At 31.3% G+C, this 17,438-nt stretch overlaps 1 protein-coding gene across 1 annotated transcript in view; it reads left to right on the forward strand.

The window, feature by feature from the left end:
* Window positions 1–1,268: 1,268 nt before the first annotated feature.
* LOAG_18162 (CAMK/MLCK protein kinase) overlaps window positions 1,269–17,438 on the forward strand; it is a gene marked incomplete at its 5' end in the record, with an annotated part of 22,161 nt that continues 5,991 nt past the window's right edge. The window contains 31 exons of the mRNA XM_020450828.1: window positions 1,269–1,350; window positions 2,166–2,239; window positions 2,570–2,692; window positions 3,167–3,298; window positions 4,424–4,570; window positions 5,386–5,541; window positions 6,367–6,596; window positions 7,014–7,155; window positions 7,509–7,708; window positions 7,977–9,415; window positions 9,514–9,584; window positions 9,765–9,888; window positions 10,068–10,253; window positions 10,341–10,454; window positions 10,609–10,734; window positions 10,902–11,132; window positions 11,259–11,362; window positions 11,606–11,819; window positions 12,050–12,175; window positions 12,341–12,524; window positions 12,674–12,832; window positions 12,899–13,010; window positions 13,081–13,431; window positions 13,664–13,848; window positions 14,203–14,338; window positions 14,477–14,602; window positions 14,892–15,191; window positions 15,303–15,371; window positions 15,862–16,021; window positions 16,181–16,314; window positions 16,790–16,985. Coding sequence (XP_020305443.1) covers window positions 1,269–1,350; window positions 2,166–2,239; window positions 2,570–2,692; window positions 3,167–3,298; window positions 4,424–4,570; window positions 5,386–5,541; window positions 6,367–6,596; window positions 7,014–7,155; window positions 7,509–7,708; window positions 7,977–9,415; window positions 9,514–9,584; window positions 9,765–9,888; window positions 10,068–10,253; window positions 10,341–10,454; window positions 10,609–10,734; window positions 10,902–11,132; window positions 11,259–11,362; window positions 11,606–11,819; window positions 12,050–12,175; window positions 12,341–12,524; window positions 12,674–12,832; window positions 12,899–13,010; window positions 13,081–13,431; window positions 13,664–13,848; window positions 14,203–14,338; window positions 14,477–14,602; window positions 14,892–15,191; window positions 15,303–15,371; window positions 15,862–16,021; window positions 16,181–16,314; window positions 16,790–16,985 — 6,133 coding nt within the window. The remainder of the gene's footprint in view (window positions 1,351–2,165; window positions 2,240–2,569; window positions 2,693–3,166; window positions 3,299–4,423; window positions 4,571–5,385; window positions 5,542–6,366; window positions 6,597–7,013; window positions 7,156–7,508; window positions 7,709–7,976; window positions 9,416–9,513; window positions 9,585–9,764; window positions 9,889–10,067; window positions 10,254–10,340; window positions 10,455–10,608; window positions 10,735–10,901; window positions 11,133–11,258; window positions 11,363–11,605; window positions 11,820–12,049; window positions 12,176–12,340; window positions 12,525–12,673; window positions 12,833–12,898; window positions 13,011–13,080; window positions 13,432–13,663; window positions 13,849–14,202; window positions 14,339–14,476; window positions 14,603–14,891; window positions 15,192–15,302; window positions 15,372–15,861; window positions 16,022–16,180; window positions 16,315–16,789; window positions 16,986–17,438) is intronic.

Consider the following 17,438-nt stretch of genomic DNA (forward strand, 5'->3'; position numbering starts at 1 on the left):
TTTTCACATTTTTTTTCACTTTAAAGTATTTAGGAAGGTATTTTAATATTTCGAAATCATGTAATGTATATATGATAAAGTGTAATACTTACTTGGTAGTGCGCATGGTGGAATATCGAAGTAGTTAGTGTTGCTCCTTCACCTTCTATTTCTATTTTTATTTGTTCCTATTCAATTTTTGAGGTTTAAATTACTCTACCATTCTTCTTTTTTTTTTTTTTTGATTGACGAAAGTAGAATTTGCAATTGTCCATCATAGTTGAAAAAGGGACAGGATTTATGGTTCAGTTATTTCATGATATTTAATAGCTATTTATATCAAAGTCCTCTTCTTTATTTTTTTATTTTTATTTTTATTTTTTGGATGTGCGACACAAATTCACTGCTTGCCATGAAAGTATTAAAGTCAAGGCTTTCATGCGAGCCAGCTTGATAATATCAAGTTCTGTTTTTTGACAATTGAATTCAAACTTTAGAAGAATCTAGTTAACATTTCCTTATATATAGAATTACCAAAAGTACATAAATGATGAAGAATTGTTCCCTTCTGTTCGAATTCTCGAGTGAAAAAAAATTTTAGCCTATAAAAATGTCTTTGATCTGCAAAGAGAATACAGGTAATTCAACCGAATTTTAAAGCTAAATATTTGAAATTACGCGAATATGATAAATCTCTTGAAGGTCCTGGTAATTAAGGGATAAAAGTAATAAAATTAAGTAATGGGATTAAGTAATATTTAATTAAATTTATTCAAAAGTGACAATTTATCCATTGGTACACTTTTTAAGATCCCTCAGAACTTACCTTAATTTAGTGTTTGCTGTATTTTCAAAGTAAGTAGTTTTCTTCAGAAATAACATAATAATGATAATAGTAACAAATGGTAACAGGTGAATGATAAAAGTGACACAATTAACTTACCTTAACATCGTAACCAGATTGAATGATTGCATTCAATCATGAATGTATCTCAGAAAGTCACGTGTGGGAATAAGATGAAATGCATTTCTTGCTCGGAAAAATTTCTGCACAAAAAAAAGGCATACATTAGTTTAAAGTGTCAATAAGAAAAAGAATAAAAAGCCGGTATATCTCGAGGTGAATATAAAATTGAACTTTAATTTCTAATGTGTTCGATTTGTATTCAATCGCTACACTTTCAATGGCAAATAATCAGAATATTATATGAGCTCAATGTTTATTGGTAAAAATTTTCCGGATATAATATTTGTGTGGCCAAAAATATCTTTTATTCATTAGATATGCGATGCAAAACAGAAAACAGCTTTCCGGAAAAAAGAAACGATTTTTGCATAATGTGACCGGGCGTAAATTCAGTGGAATGGAAAGTAAAGTTATGTATCGTTTTAAATTAATGTCGATTTATGGCATTTTCCCTCCCTTGATTCATAGGTGATATGATATGGAATATATAATTTCCTTCATTTCTATTAAAAATATGCAAAAATTTATTAAGAAGCGAAGATAAGAAAGAAATTTGAAAAAGAAATAAAACATTGATGAAAATTATTTAATGATAATATTGTTAACTATTATTATTAATTAAAGTAAATCGCAGGTGACGGGAGTACCATTTACTAGTTGAAACAATAAAACTCTTTGAAATCTTTATCTTTTAATATTTAACAATTTTTTAATCGCCAATAAATTTAAAATCCTACAATCAATTTCCAGTTTTCAACGAATTCAAATGATGTCTTCGTTTAGTTGATTAACCCAAAAAGTACTAGGAGGTAGGTCTAGTGATAGTTTGCGCAATCATTAGCAAGAAATCATATAATTCTAATAAAATAAGAAGATGATAAAGTTTCATTTTTTGAAGTGTCTTCAAGATTACAGCTTGAAAGAGTGATCTGAGTGCAAAGAGATTCTCCCCAAAAAAAGAAATTTATTGAGAAGCATTTGTTTCCAACTGAATAACAAATGAAGTGGATTTCTATAAATTAAAAAAAAAGTGTTCTTCATATTTAGAAGCCTATGGCATATGATAATTGAAGAAGAGTGAAGTTCTCAGCAATTTTTGATCGTACATTAACTGATTCTAACTCATCATGGAAATTTATCATATCGATTACAGAGCTATCTTACGCAACTGATAATCCTTTTTAAATTGGTAGTTAAATTACCAGAGAAATTTTTTCAGGGAAGCCGCATCCAGATGTGGAATGGCTGGACACAAACGGTAAACCAATTGCCACAAAATCTGATCGTTTCAAGGTATCTTAACAGTTTATCAGTACTGAAATTGCAATATGAAGACCATCCAGATATATTTATAGGGCTGTTGAAATGGGCTTACGAATTATTCACGATGCTAAGATGATAGTTATTCGGAGTGTTTTAAAACATTTATTGATAAATGTGTTTGTCACTGAATTCTCTTATTGATAAAAAAAAGTGGTAATAAAGGATTTTTATAGGCGTTCAGAATTTTTGCTTACTCAATCATTTTATAAAATCATTATTAGTTATTGGATAAATGGAGGACGAGTTCATAGGATATAACTGCAGAAATTTCAATAAATTTGAATAAAATTCAAATTTTAGGTTACAACAGTTGGCCGGTTAACAACACTTACAGTACTGGGAGTGGATAATGATGTACAAGGCAAGTATTTGCTCAAAGTTAAAAATGAATTGGGCGAAGCAAAATGCGAAATCCTCGTTGAGGTTTGATTTATTCATGTTTATATTGAATTTCGAAAGAAAATTAGTTGGATTCCATTAAAACAACACATTGGAATTCAATTGAAGAAATGTCGTGCAAAAATGCAATTTGCAACATTTCTTCTCTGTGCCCTAAAAAATCTAAATGCTACTGATTTCGAAAAGAAATTACGAATGAATTTAAACAAAAACTTTATATGAGATTAAAAGTTTGGTTCAACCGCATAGATTAAATTGAAATTCTATGAGCAGAAAGGAAAGCGATCTTAGGTATAACTTCAATTTTTAAAATAATTAAGAGCGTTTCTAATTTTCCAATGTTTTTGCATAATTTTGAAATTTGCATCTTAAATTTAAAAACAAATTATTTTTACATAATTTTGAAATAAATAAGAAAAAGAAATCTAGGCTTACTTAATCATTGCCGTTTTCTGGATTCTTATATTTTTATTAAATATTATTGCACCATTGTTTTAGGTTCTGGAACGTCCAGTTATACCAGGTCGACCAATTCTTGAAAAGCAGAAATTCAATTCGGTGAGCTTGCAATGGAATACAATACCACAAGCTGCTAACCAAAAAGTAGAATATATCGTTGAAATGAAAAAGGTTAATTTCACTTTTCTCGAATTAATTTAATTTAAAATTTTTCAGAATTTCTCAGGAAAAGAGGGAAATAAGCTGTCTCTTTTCTGGACTAATTTCTGCTCACTTTCATCTTCTTTTAACTATCTCAGAGACTGAAATATACTCTCTCTTATTGACACTTTCAAATTTTATGAGGAAAATTAAAAAACTCTTCGATGAATTGAGCTGAGGTAATTATGGCATCCAGAAATATATTAATTAACTTACTTGTTTTATATGAAAATTCTAGGCGAATTATTTATAAACAGGAGGTAAAAAGAGAGAGAGAAAGAGAAAGAAAACAGAGAAGGACAGGAAATCTAATATTGTTTGTGTAATTTCAAATAAAATGGTGCCGTTAAGAAAGGCATCTGAAATTGATTTAAATGAAGTAATTGTTTTTTTCTTTTTTTGAAGATTAAATGAATGATATGGGGATAGCTAATTCAGGAACAAAATATGAACAAAAAAATGGTTAAATCATTGCAAAAAAAATTACAATTTAAATCTGTTAATTGCAAATTAGTTTAGATAGCCTTAAATTGATTTTTACTAATTAAAGTAAGGATGACGACAATCAAAATATTACTGGTAATACAAATATCCTTGAATGCAACCCTTTGTTGAGGCACTCGACAAGATCTTGGGTAGTTTATTATTAAAATCTATTGAAATGAGTGAGAAATTAATAGCTGCTTTACGAGGAAGTTAGGTAAAGATTAAGATGTTAAAGCGCTGTTGTCCGATGTTATGATCGAGAAGTAATCACCAGAATTTGATTTTTGTTTAGCAACATTTCCTTTAAAATAAGTAATAAATAATAAGTAATAAAGTTAACAAAAAAAAAAACAATAAAAAAGGATGTGAACATTAATATAGTCAAGCTTATTTAAGGTAATATTCTGTTGTAAAAAAAGAGGAGAAAGTTTAGCAGAATGAGTAGGAAGGATCGAAAGTGCCCAATTAAATGAAGAAATGATAAAACGCAATATTTTGTTATGTGTCAGGGATGTGCACTGTCAAATTGGAAGGAATTTAAAATTCAAAATTAGTCATTCATCTCAATTGGCATCGGATATGAAATGGTTTACTGAAAAGTTTATTTAGCAAGGTGAAGAAGAATGGGTAAAGGTGGTCGAAACTGTTCAACTGAATGTGACAGTGAAAGAACTTGAGTCTGATAACACGTATCGGTTCCGTGTACGTGCCAGCATTGCAGGTGTTATAAGCGAGCCATCTGAAGAATCGGAATCGGTAAGAGCTTGCAAAAATTTTATAAAACTTTCGAACAAATCCATTAAGTTAGAGACAAACATACTAAAAAATGCAAACAGAGAATTATTAGCATGTATGTTGTGAATTAAAGGGATGGTTGATGTGCTAGGCTTGTCAAGCAGATTATCAAGTGCAGAAAGCCTCATCTAATCCAGGAAATAAGCCTGAACTGATCTGTTTGCATTCTGTTACTTTGTTCAGGGAGGAAAACTATTTTGAAATGAAAAAGGAAGATTAAAAACTGGCCATGAAAAGTTCATTGTTTCATTTTCAAATTCGTATATTGATTATTTCCAATCTTTTTTATTAATAGATTATTAATCTTAAAAATGCATCAAACTATTTAGAAACAATCAGAAAATGATCTAAAATATATGTTTATCAGCTTCTCATCTTTTTTATCCTTTGAAAACCTCCAAATATAAAATGTAAAGACTAGAGGAAAATCATTGTTTTTTTTTTTGAAATGTTCTATTTAATTTCTCAACTTCCAAAGTCTATGAAATGTAAAGACTAGAAGAAAATCATTGTTTTTTTTTGAAATGTTCTATCTAATTTCCCACTGAAATAACTCCTAGACATAGGATAATCTCTCAGGATCGGGTCTAATCTTTAAAAGAGCCATTGATAAAAGAGTAGTTCAAGAGAAACATAGCAGAAACATCTTAAAATCAATAATTTCCTTTTTTTTTTTAGAAGAAAAGGATAGAAATATAACGAAATGAAACCGTTTACTTTAATATTTTGATTAATATATTGCTAATTCAATGAATTTAGTATTTATTCCTTTTCAGTTTTTCGTTGGATATGAGAAATTGGAAAAGAAAGAGAATGGGCAGGTTGAAAAACAGAATGAAGCAATTAATTATGATGAACTCTTTACCGATGTGAAGCCATTAGAATACCGTGATATCGATATGCTAAAACTTTCTACTGATTTCGAATCCAAGGTAAGAAAAGTATAACACATATGAAAATGTGAGGTTGTAATTAAAGATATAGAAAAGAGCAAAATTTTATAGTGGCTGTTTGATCTTAACCACATTTGTTTTGGTCTCAATGGAGAGCTTATCTATTTTATAATTGTTGAAAAGAATTTCTAATCTCCCAATAAAAAATGATGCATCTGTCAAGAGAATTCGCGGGTATAGTGAACGCAATTGTAATGTTATCGCATAATTTTTGTTTTTTTTTTTTTTTTTCAATTATTCATTGACTTTTTATAAAAAATGGGAAAAAGGGATTGAAAGCTTGTGCTTCGTAGGGAAAGCAATCTATCAATATTTCACAAAAATATCGAAACTTCAGTGTTCTGGTTATGTAAAATAAGATTCTAATAACAATGACAAAATTTCAACAAAAAATGCTTTCCATTAGTTTATTTCAGTAGTTACTTCAAAGGCGGATCTGTCACCATCCGTTTTTTTTTCTTGTCTCTTTCAACTTCTCTCTCTGTCTTTTTCAAATACGATACAGCATTGAAATGTTTGTTAAAGATATTAAACGCAGTTTGACATTTGTCGAATTCATCATTTATGAAAGGAAATCTTAAGCTTCTTTAAAAATTTTGGAAATGGAAATTTTTTCTAAATTTCTTTGAAAAGTCCCAAGCAATATTAGGTGAAGCTTGATAAGTGTTAATATAATAATGAGTGGATCATTGATGTAAAATAAGTAGCACGATGAAGTGGGAGATGAAGTCGAAATTTATTTCCGTTTTATGAGGAAAATATAAATACATACAAAATAACCACTAATTCTAATCTTATTTGTAGTACATACTTTGTGAAAAGATCGGTATAGGAGCCTATGGCACTATTTACCGAGCAATCGAACGAGCAACCGGTAAGAATTGGGCTGCAAAAATGATAAAAATATCACCTGATATGAAGAAGGACGTGATAATGCATGAAGTCGAGATAATGAATGAACTCCATCACGAGAAACTGCTTAACCTTCATGAAGTATTTGATATGGACAAGGGAATGTGCTTGATTGAAGAATTGTTAGTACTTTTTCATCAAGTGGATAGGGAATTGATAAGGCTAAAAAAGTATCAGATTATGCCTTCATGTGAATTTTCATTTAGAAACTTTTCCACTTGATATATATCAAATGGATGTTAAATGCGAAAGTTGCTACTGTTTGTTTAAATAGAAATATGTTTGCATCAGCAAAATAGGGAAGTTTGTTGTAAATAAAATCTTCTTTCTAACAATTAGCACATGTATTACTAATAATAATCCCATAATCCCTATAATCCCTAATAATAATATTAATAATTCCATTTTAATGAAAGAAGATTTCTTCAATTTATCGATGAATCTAAAAAGATCAAAAGTTTGGGAATTATTCATATTTGTTTTTGAATTTAAGTTTTGCAAATTTTGGCAAAAATTTAAAACGAAAATTTTTTTTCCAGTATATCTGGTGGCGATCTTCATGATAAAATAATTAGGGATGAAGCGCTAATGTCAGAAGATGAAGCGCGTACTTTCATTCGGCAAATTCTCCAAGGCATACAGTATATGCATAACAAGGGTATTGTACACCTTGATTTAAAGGTCCGTTACTTTTACTTTATTGGAACACGTGTACTCCTTGCTTGTGAAGTACATGTTGTCTCATTGATATCATATCTACTGATACTTCTCACTTATCTAAAATATGAAATTCATCGAGTTCTATAATTAATTATTTGAAAGAGTATCCCATGCGACATAGATTTAGTTTATTTATAATGATATCAATTGATCATGCTACTATTATTGCCAATAAATCTCCCATTAACTTTTTCATCTATTACTTTACTTCTTATATATATATGGTGTATATGTTCAGGAACCGTTCATCAATAATAATATTTTTTACTGTAAATAATATTTATCAAAATACCTCATAATATATCACATTTTAGCTGGAGAACATAATGCTTACTTCAAATGAAAGCAACGATATCAAAATCATTGATTTCGGTTTGGCACAGAAACTGGACGCTAACGAAAGTCCGACATTATTATTCTGTACAGCGGAATTCTGCTCTCCGGAAGTGATTAATAAGGAATCGGTTGGCTTGAGTGCTGATATGTGGGCTGTTGGTGTGATTACTTATTCATTGTAAGTTTTGTTCGAGATTCTAATGGTTGAACATGCTTTCATAGCGTTCGAGAAGCGATTTTTGAATTTTACTTATTGTCAAGTTAATAAATCTAGGAAGATAAAATTTGTGGAGCAATTGAAATTTTTGAATTTTGCTAATTTAATTTAAATTTAATTTATATGAGGAGAATGATAACTTCCATTTTTATAATTCAATTTTGAAGTAGAGATTGCGATTTTGAATCCGAATATGAAAATTGTAGTGGTAAGACATGCTTTTTTATAGATTATCCGGTTTATCACCGTTTGCCGGAACAACAAATCAGGAAATAATGGCGAATGTATCATCTTGTGACTGGAATTTTAGAGATGTGGTTTGGGAGGAAGTTTCCAATCTTGCTAAAGATTTTATTGCTAAATTGGTCGTCAAAAATAAAAGTGAACGTATGACGGTGACCGAAGCACTTGCACATCCGTGGATCACAACGACAAAGTTGAAAGCGAAACGTGGAAAAATGCTTTTGGCCAAAAAGAAAGATTACATCGTTCGCAAAAATTTCAGCGATGTGCTAATACCAATTGGCAAACTTGCTAAAACTGGTGCTATTTTCCGGCGTCGCTCAATGGACGGCACTTTTGAAAGGAATATTAAGTTTGAAGTGAACTTTCTGCCACGACTGCTGAAGAACTTAGAAGATGTTATTGGGAATGTTGGTGATCAAAGTATTTCGTTAATGTGTGAGATCGAAGCGCTCCCACAACCAGTGATTCAATGGTTCAAAGATGACAAAGAAATTTGCATGAAAGCTGATAAATATGAGGCGAAATATGAGGGCTGTATTGTCAAACTGAATATAAAGAATGTTGTTAACACAGATTCTGGAGTCTATTCGATAATTGCTACAAATGCGCTGGGCTCTATAAGAAGTGAAGCCAAAGTGTCGGTAGAGAAAGTAAAGGAGGAAAAGAAGAAAAAAGTTAAGAAAATAGTCCCTGAGGATAAAAAGGAAGCTAAGGGGACAACAACTCCATTTGAGTTTAATCCTAAACTTGCTGATGTGAGCGCAAAAGTTAGCGATTCAATATTACTTTCAGTCGCAATTAATTCACATCCGGAATCAGAAGTTCAATGGTTCAGAAATGATGAAGCAGTTGATATCAATAATCCAAGATTTATCATCAAAAAAGACAACGGTCTTCATAGTCTGAAAATATTATCATGCGAAATTACGGATACTGCAAAATGGAAAGTTGTGGCGCGAAATGCCACTGATCAATGCGAAAGTGAATGTAATATCATTGTAGAGGTATCAAATGATTTCAAAGCGCCAGAATTCAAGAAACCGCTTGTAAACATTCAATGCGAAGAGACGTCAATGGTGACACTTGAAGTAGGTGTATTGGCAAAACCGTTACCTGAAATCATTTGGTATTTTGGAGACCATGAACTGCATGAAGGGGAACGCTATAAACTGCAGTATGATGAAGATAAGAATATACATTCGATCACAATCGTTAAAACTGTTACTGAAGACAGTGGAACGTACACATGTTGTGCGAAGAATCTTGCTGGTACTGCTGAAACGACATGTAGTCTTGTGGTCAACCAGTCGCTTTCTGATAAGCGTAGTAAAGAAGGTGATAAAGCACCAATATTCCAGATGCCATTAACAGACTGTAATTTGCTGGAAGGTGACAAATTAACTCTCGTCTGCGCCATTACTGGTTCGTTCTCTTCATGCGAGTATCACTTTCAATTAATTGGTTCCTCATTTAAATTTAAAAATCTTTTTGAATTATAAACATTATTTTTTTCCTTTCAGGTGTGCCAAATCCTTCAGTTAAATGGTTTAAAAATGACAAAATACTTAATGAAACTGATTGTACAACTAAAGTTAGTTCTCAATAATTGCTAAAAATTTTCATACACTTTAAGTTTATAAATGACTGTCAAATCTGATAATAAAATATTATTTAATTCTTTATTGAGTTTTAGTCGTTTCTTATTCTCATAAAATTGGGTTCAAACTTCTCTAAGTTCTTATTGTTTTTATCATGCAATCAAACTTTACAGTATGAAAACGGTACGTGCACATTGACGATTGCTTCGGTGAAACCATGTGATGCTGGAGTTTACAAATGCACTGCTGAAAATATCAGTGGTACATCAAGATCGGAGTGCAAAGTGCATATTCAACGTAAATTTTAATTTCTCTCTTGTATGAAAAGAAAAAAAAAGTGCCATATATTACGGGAATTATTGTTCTCTTCGGTATTCTACGCAATTTCTTCCGCGATACTTCCATGAAAGTGAAATCGGTTTAAAACTTTTCGTATTTTATTCAGCTTCCTCGAATCTCTATTACTTCTATTTCAGAGGCGGAAACAATGAAAATAAAGCCATACTTTGAAAAATCATTAACCAATATTTCAATAAATTCCGGTTCTGAAGTTGTTCTAGAATGTAAAGTGATTGGAAAACCTAAGCCAAAAATAACATGGTACAAAGATGGTATGAAATTGCTGCTTGACAATCGAATGTCGCAGCACTTGGAAAATGATGGTATCATTTTTATGTTCGACCGAAAAGAGAATCATTATCCTTTTGTATGGAAGGAATAAGCAATTTCAAAAATAATGTTGTTTTCAGGTAGCATACGGCTTAATATTATTAATATTAGCGCTAATGACAGTGGCGTATATTCATGTGAAGCAGTAAATGCATTTGGAAAAGATTTGAGCAAATGTACGGTAGAAATCATCGGTATATTTTTCAATCGTTTTAAATTCTTGAAATTTTATATACTCTACAGCAAAAGTAGTTCGTATTTTTCTATTACAGTCAGAATTAATGAATTTGTATTGTTTCCATATCGAAAATTTCACCTAACTTTTCAATTTCATATCAAAATTCATAGATACCGATGTAAGTACAAAGAAACCAACACGAAAAGAAGAAAAAGGAAGATCACTAGCTGCTGTGAACGAAAACTTGAAAGCACCAGTAATTATCAGACCACTTGAAGATGTTACCATTTATGAAGGTATCTTATTTATGTGGCTAATCTGAGCTTTTTTTAATTTAGCTTTAACATAAAATTAGTTGCTTGCTACTATTAAAATTATAAGTTTTTATTTATAAAAATTTGATTGTAATCCTGAGGATAACAAAGTTTTAAATTTTACGCAACCAATACTTACCCTGTTATAGGCAATCATAAGATATTAGAAGTTGAGGTTGAAGCTTATCCTCAACCTATGATCGAATGGTTCTTGAATTCTAAGATTCTTAAAGAAAGTCGTGACATGCAAACTTATTTCGATGGAAGCCTTGCGATTCTTAAGATTAATGACGCCCATATAGAACAACAAGGAGAGTATCTTTGTCGGGCAAGCAACAAAGGCGGAAGTGCTGAAACAAGGTGTAATGTGATCGTTAAAGGTAAATTTCTCAGAAGTCCCTTTTACTTAAATATGAGTTGCGAATTTTATTTTGAAATGAATTTTTAAAATCTCGAAAATTTGCCTTTCTTATTCGTGTTTTTTTACTAATTTGATACTTTTTTAGAAGATTTAGCAAAGGACGAAATGTCGAAAATGCCGGAATTCATTGAAAAAATGCAGAATGTAAGAGTAAAAAATGAAGGAGATGCGTTAACATTAAAATGCAAGGTATTATTTTGGTGAAATATTTCTGATAATTATTAGAACCGTTAATTAATGAAATTATTCCTTAATATCAGAGAAAATTCAATGTACGAAGTTAAATTTGAAAAATGTAATAACAGCAAGATATTGGTATTTTATTCCCATCCTTTCTAACTTTTTAAATTTAATAAAATTCTTGTATTTTGCAAAAAAAGCTTGGTTCATGTGAATTTTTAGTTGTGTACGATAATAATATTATTGCTGCAGGTTACTGGCAAACCGAAACCCGAAATTCGGTGGTTACTGAATGGGAAAGCTATTGCGGAAGATGATAAAATTCGCATTCGTACATTTGACGATGGCATATGTGTAATGGAAATTACTCGTTTGAAAGCAGAACTTTGTGGTACTTATACTGCAATTGCACATAACATCTACGGTAATGCTCATGCTAATGCTGAAATATCGCTTGACGCTGTTGGTGAGCTTAATGAGAATTCTTTAACCATTTATGCTAATTTTTTCTTCTACTCTCTTTTGATCGCTTTTAAATCGGTCCCAAATTTTATACTTTTTCTTTTAAATCTATCCTGAATAATTTGAAGATTCAATCTTTTTTGTGAAAAAGTGCAACTGTTGAAAGCATTGCAAATGTTTGAAATTTTACTGATATTAAAACTTATATCCTTTTTAAACATAGTATTGTTGAAGATTTATCTATGAAAATGAAGGGAAGAGAACCGTTTTTTTTGGTGGAACCGATACGAAATTTGGTTATTGAGGAAAGCACTACCTTACATATTGTTTGTGATATTGATGGTGAACCTGAACCGAAAGGTTGAATTATAACATTTTCATTTATAGTAACAAAATCTTGTAGATCAAAATTGAAATTCTCCAAATCGTTTAGCAGAATTCAAGTGGAATTTACACGCTATTATAAGGAAGATGCTTTGTTATCCATTTTCTTTCCTCTTTGTTTTTAACTAGTTTTTTTTACAGTGACTTGGTTCAAGGATCATTCTTTGATCAAGGACGATCGTTTTGCAATTCAGAAGGAAGGTACCAACCATCAGATTACTATCGCTTCCGTATTACTCAGCGATGAAGGTGTTTACACGGTAGAAGCGGAAAATAGTAGTGGAAAAATCTTCGCTGATATCGTAGTGCATGTTATTCCCAAATCGTAAGTCGGAACCGAAATGATTGATTAATTTGTTCATTTGTATCATAAATGAAACAAGTTTATTGTAATCATGTTTAAACATTTTCTGTATTTTAATTAAAACTGAATCACTCATACAAAAAGTATTGTGAAGGAATAACTTCTTGCAGAGAATCGGAAGCCTGCAAGGAAAAAGTTGATCTATCTAAGCCTAGCATTTCAATTGGTCAACCATATGCTACACAAATTACCAAGAATACTCTACAGCTAAAATGGACAGCACCCGAAGATGGTGATTCGAAAATTGAATATGTTGTTGAACAGCGAAGGTAGCTTTAAACTAAAGAGAGATATAATTTATTTCTTATTCTTCACTACATAGAAGTTTTTTCCAGGCCTGATGACCAAACATGGACGCAAGTGGGTGCAACTGTGGGAACAGAACTTCTGATTACCGGTTTACAACCCAGTACCGAATATAAATTCCGTGTTTCTGTCAAAAATAAGGTGAGTTAATTTCATTCGAAAATTTATTAGTAATTATAAAGTACTTTTTTCAATGTCCTTTTTTTTGTAGGTTGGCCAAACAGCATATTCGCCACCATCAACAGCTATCATGACACTTCCATCAGGCCAGAAACCAGTTTTAAAAAATATTCCACCTGCAACATTGATATTTAATGAAAAGGAAGATATTGAGCTTAGTGTAGAATTCGAAGGAGAACCAACACCATTTGTGAAGTGGTATCACGATGGTATCGAATTAATCGATGGCAAAAACAGTGTGAGAGTAACTACTGTAACTGACAAATCGAGTAAATTAATTATCAAGAAGCCCAAAGCAAGTGTTCATGTTGGACTGTATTCTTGTCACATCGGAAACGAAGCTGGTGAGACAGTCTGCGAAACACATGTCATCAAACAGGATGTATGTTTCATGAAAAAATTTGAAATTATTCACTTTTCATTAGAGCAGTTGAAAAAATGAATCAGTGATGAAGGCATTTCATTCCTACGAAAAGCTTAGTGATAATTTTTTTTAAGAATTTTAAGTTTTGGAATTCACTTTTGTATTCATTTCACTTTTTTAAGGTTTAATTATTCTATTCAAATTTAAAATTGCGCAAAATCCAATATGGCAAGAAGTAATTTCAATTTAGGATGGAATAACAGTCAAAGAAATGCAAGATGACAAGAGGAATGAGCTTCTCGAAGGGCAACCACAAATTGTGGTACCACTTTCGAATGAAACTACTGCGGCAGGCCAACAGTTTATTCTTAGCTGCAAAATAATGGCATCGCCAAAAGGTGTCGTGTCATGGTTTAGAAATGATGAAAGACTGGCGTTAGTTTTTTTGACCAATAATTTCCAAATTTTTAAATCATTTCCGTATCAGACATTCTAATATGGTTGATGTGGAGTAATAAGGTCTAAGGTGCATGTTTTATTTCAAATTTTCGAGAATTTTGTAAAATTTCGGTCTCCTATTATCTACAATAACATATTGGATAACTATCAATTGCAAATTCAAAAGAAAAGAATGAACCATATAAATTAAATGCTTTGCACTTAGCATTGGATATTTTTATGACATATGAATAAATATTTCATAATGAGAATTTTCCAACTTCTGTTGGAAGAGTCAGATCTTTTTGAAATTTTAATTGAAATACTTTTATATGAATAATCTACTTGCAGTCCTATTGGACGTTTTGAAATGCTTGAGCAGGATAACATTTACAAATTAATATGTCACAATGCTCAAGGCAACGATAGTGCGACATATCGATGTATTGCAAAGAATCCCATCGGAATCGCACAATCATCATGTGAGGTATGTATAGAGATATTCTTTCATATCAGCATATATCTAACTTTATTATTTTCAAATTTTTTGAATTTAGCAAAGGAGAAATTATTAACCTTTGAATATGTACACTGTTTGTGAACTTTACAAGAATATTGATTTCAGGTAACTGTTTTAACATCAACTCAAAACATGGCACCCAAATTCGAAGTAGCACTGAAGGACAAAACAGCTCTAGCTAATAAGGAAGTAAAACTAAAATGCCGTATTCTTGGCGACCCTCGACCTCAGGTAGAATTTCCTTTCCAATAGGATATTTTGAGAGAGATTTTTATTTTTTATCAGATCCATTTTTTCACTTTATCTCTTTGAATCAGATGCTTCGTTTAGTGTGAATAAGCATTTTGTGCATTTTGTTAATCAATACATTGAGATATGAAATATATAAGCATAAGCCTTAATCTTTGTGTCCTTTGTTTGTGCTTCCCATTAATTTGAGTAGTTCACTTTAAATTCAGGTTTTGCAAGTTTCTTGAAGTATTTTGTTCTTATTTTATATAAGAATGGGATGCATTTGCAGGTTACATGGATGAAAGATGGCGCTATGATCAGTACAACTCGCCGCCAAAAGCTTGAATTCACTGAGGATGGCTGGTGCTCGCTTACAATTTTCAACTGTACCGCAGAAGATACTGGTTTCTACCTGTGCACAGCATGCAATGTACTTGGCAGTGCGAGTTCCCATCTGATGCTGACTGTCGCAGAAATCGCTGGCCCGGATTCACATTTGGTTACAGCCCAAAATAAAGAAATGCAGTACTGTAAACCAAGATTTACCCGTGTACCGGGTGCAGTGGTCGAAACTACCGAAGGATCTACGGTTTGTCATCCTGAAAAATGGTCTGAAAGAAATTTAAATTTGTAAAACCATTTCAAGATCCAATAATTTTGTCTTTGCCTATTTTCTTCGAAGCTAACGATTTAATTTCAGGTAAAATTAATAAGTCGCGCTGTTGGTCTACCTAAACCGCTCGTAAGATGGTTCAAAGACGAAAAAGAGGTATGTAAACTTGGCATTTTCTTTACTAAAGGCTTTTGCCATTCTTGATATAGCAGATTTTTACTAATAGCTGATTAGTGTTAAAATTATCAGTTAAATGAGACGAAATATCCACTATTAGAAGATAATTTAGACTCTATCCTTTAACCACCGATCCGTAGATGATATGATAATTTATTGAAAATAGCAATGGACTTGTATAATAATTCATTTTTACTTCCTGAATTAGAACTTAAAGAAATATTAATAGGTTCAGTAATCTTGATGATAAATTAACAGCAAGGGTGAAACTTTTGATAAATATAGCAATAAAAAATTAATTGTGTCAGTCATCAAAAACTGGGATTGTAAATTTAGTTTTATTGAGACAGCTTTACTTAGCTACAAGTAAGTGGATCTGTAACATGGGAAAAGTTAATTGATTAATATTAGCAGCAATCGTAGTTTTAAATTGATGATACTTTTTTTGTCATTAAGTTAATTATTATAGATTACAAAAGTGAACCGTGCATATGAAATATTATTAACCGGAGAAGGTGAATCGGTACTTCTCGTACCGTATGCAGTTACGAAAACAGCTGGTATATTTAAATGTGTTGCTGAAAATTCAGAAGGCTCGACAAGTTTCGAAATGCAACTTGTTGTACATAGTAAGTATACTGTTCTTCCTTTGTTCTTTATCATACGTTTAATTTATCGACCGAAGAATCTTTCACTGGATGCAAGTTTTTCAAAAATTTGAAACAAATTCTTTGTTAATTTCAATTATTTATAAGGATTTTAGATTTAATTTTATGTAAAAATTTTAGCTCTTCTGCATAAACAAAATGAAGAGAAACAGGCACCGAGATTCACGATGGATTTGACAGATATCGGTGTTGCAATTGGATATCCTGTAACATTGAAATGTCTTGTCACGGGTACTCCTGAACCTCAACTTAAGGTACCAAATTTTGTTGTGGGATAAATCAAAGTTGGTTTTTAAGAAATTGCCCTGCATTTCGTTTTTGGTCTCATTTCACTTCTAAACAATTTAACTTAACACAACGGGAACGATTATCCATTACGAATTAACATAACTTGGATCGAAATTGATCTATTCTCTTTCATTTCTAAACATTTTTGTTTATGAAATTTAGCGTTCTAAAGGAAATCAAAAATCAGTTAATGTTTTATGATGGCTTGTTTTCTGAACTACCAAAAATTTACAAGAAAAAAAAAGTAAGCTACATTTTAAAGAAGCAAGAATAAGCACACAAATAGTTATGTATAACTATACATAACCCAAATATAAGCCATGTGAAGCTTGTTATACTATTCGTTATTTTAATGCAGTGAAAAAAAAAAAAAAAAAAAGCCACCAGTCTTAACAGTCATCTTAACAACGATCATTTGCAATTCAGATTATGAAATTTCAGTGGATCTTCATTAACGATGCGCAGCAAACAAGTGTGTTACGTACAACAACTGATTCTGCTTGGGCAGAATATCGTCAAGGTGATAGTTGTGAAATGAAGACTGAAAGTGTGGTAAAAACCCAACAAGGTACCTATCAGTGTATTGCTAGTAATGAACATGGGCGAGCAATAACTCAATGCTACTTGTTAGTCGGAGGTATCAACTTTCCAGTATTTCTTTTATCTTGTTAAAAATGTTTTTTCCTAGTTCAGAAATTAGTAGAATATACTCTTTATATAGCATCATGAATCGAGAAAATGCTTAAAGGAGCCTATAATAATTTTATTTCAAATAGAAACAGAATAATTAGCAACTTTTTGTGTTGAAATTAATAATTTCATGCTAAAATTGCATTTTGAAAGATAAAATTTTTTCGTTTTTAGTTCCGATATATCATGTATTACTTGTGATTGTGATGAAAAACTTGAGTGTCTAATAATAGAATTTAATCTAGAATAGACAATAAAAAGAAGGAAATGGCAATCTGATAAAATTTGAAATGAAATTAAAAGTTGACAACACGGGAAATTTTGACAATGGTAGTTCATAAACGTTTGCAGTAAAATTCCTGACATTTGTAGTTGAATTTACTTTCTCTCGGTTCATGTT

The sequence above is a fragment of the Loa loa genome, assembly GCF_000183805.2.
Source record: "Loa loa unplaced genomic scaffold supercont3.211, whole genome shotgun sequence".
NCBI lineage: Eukaryota > Metazoa > Nematoda > Chromadorea > Rhabditida > Onchocercidae > Loa > Loa loa.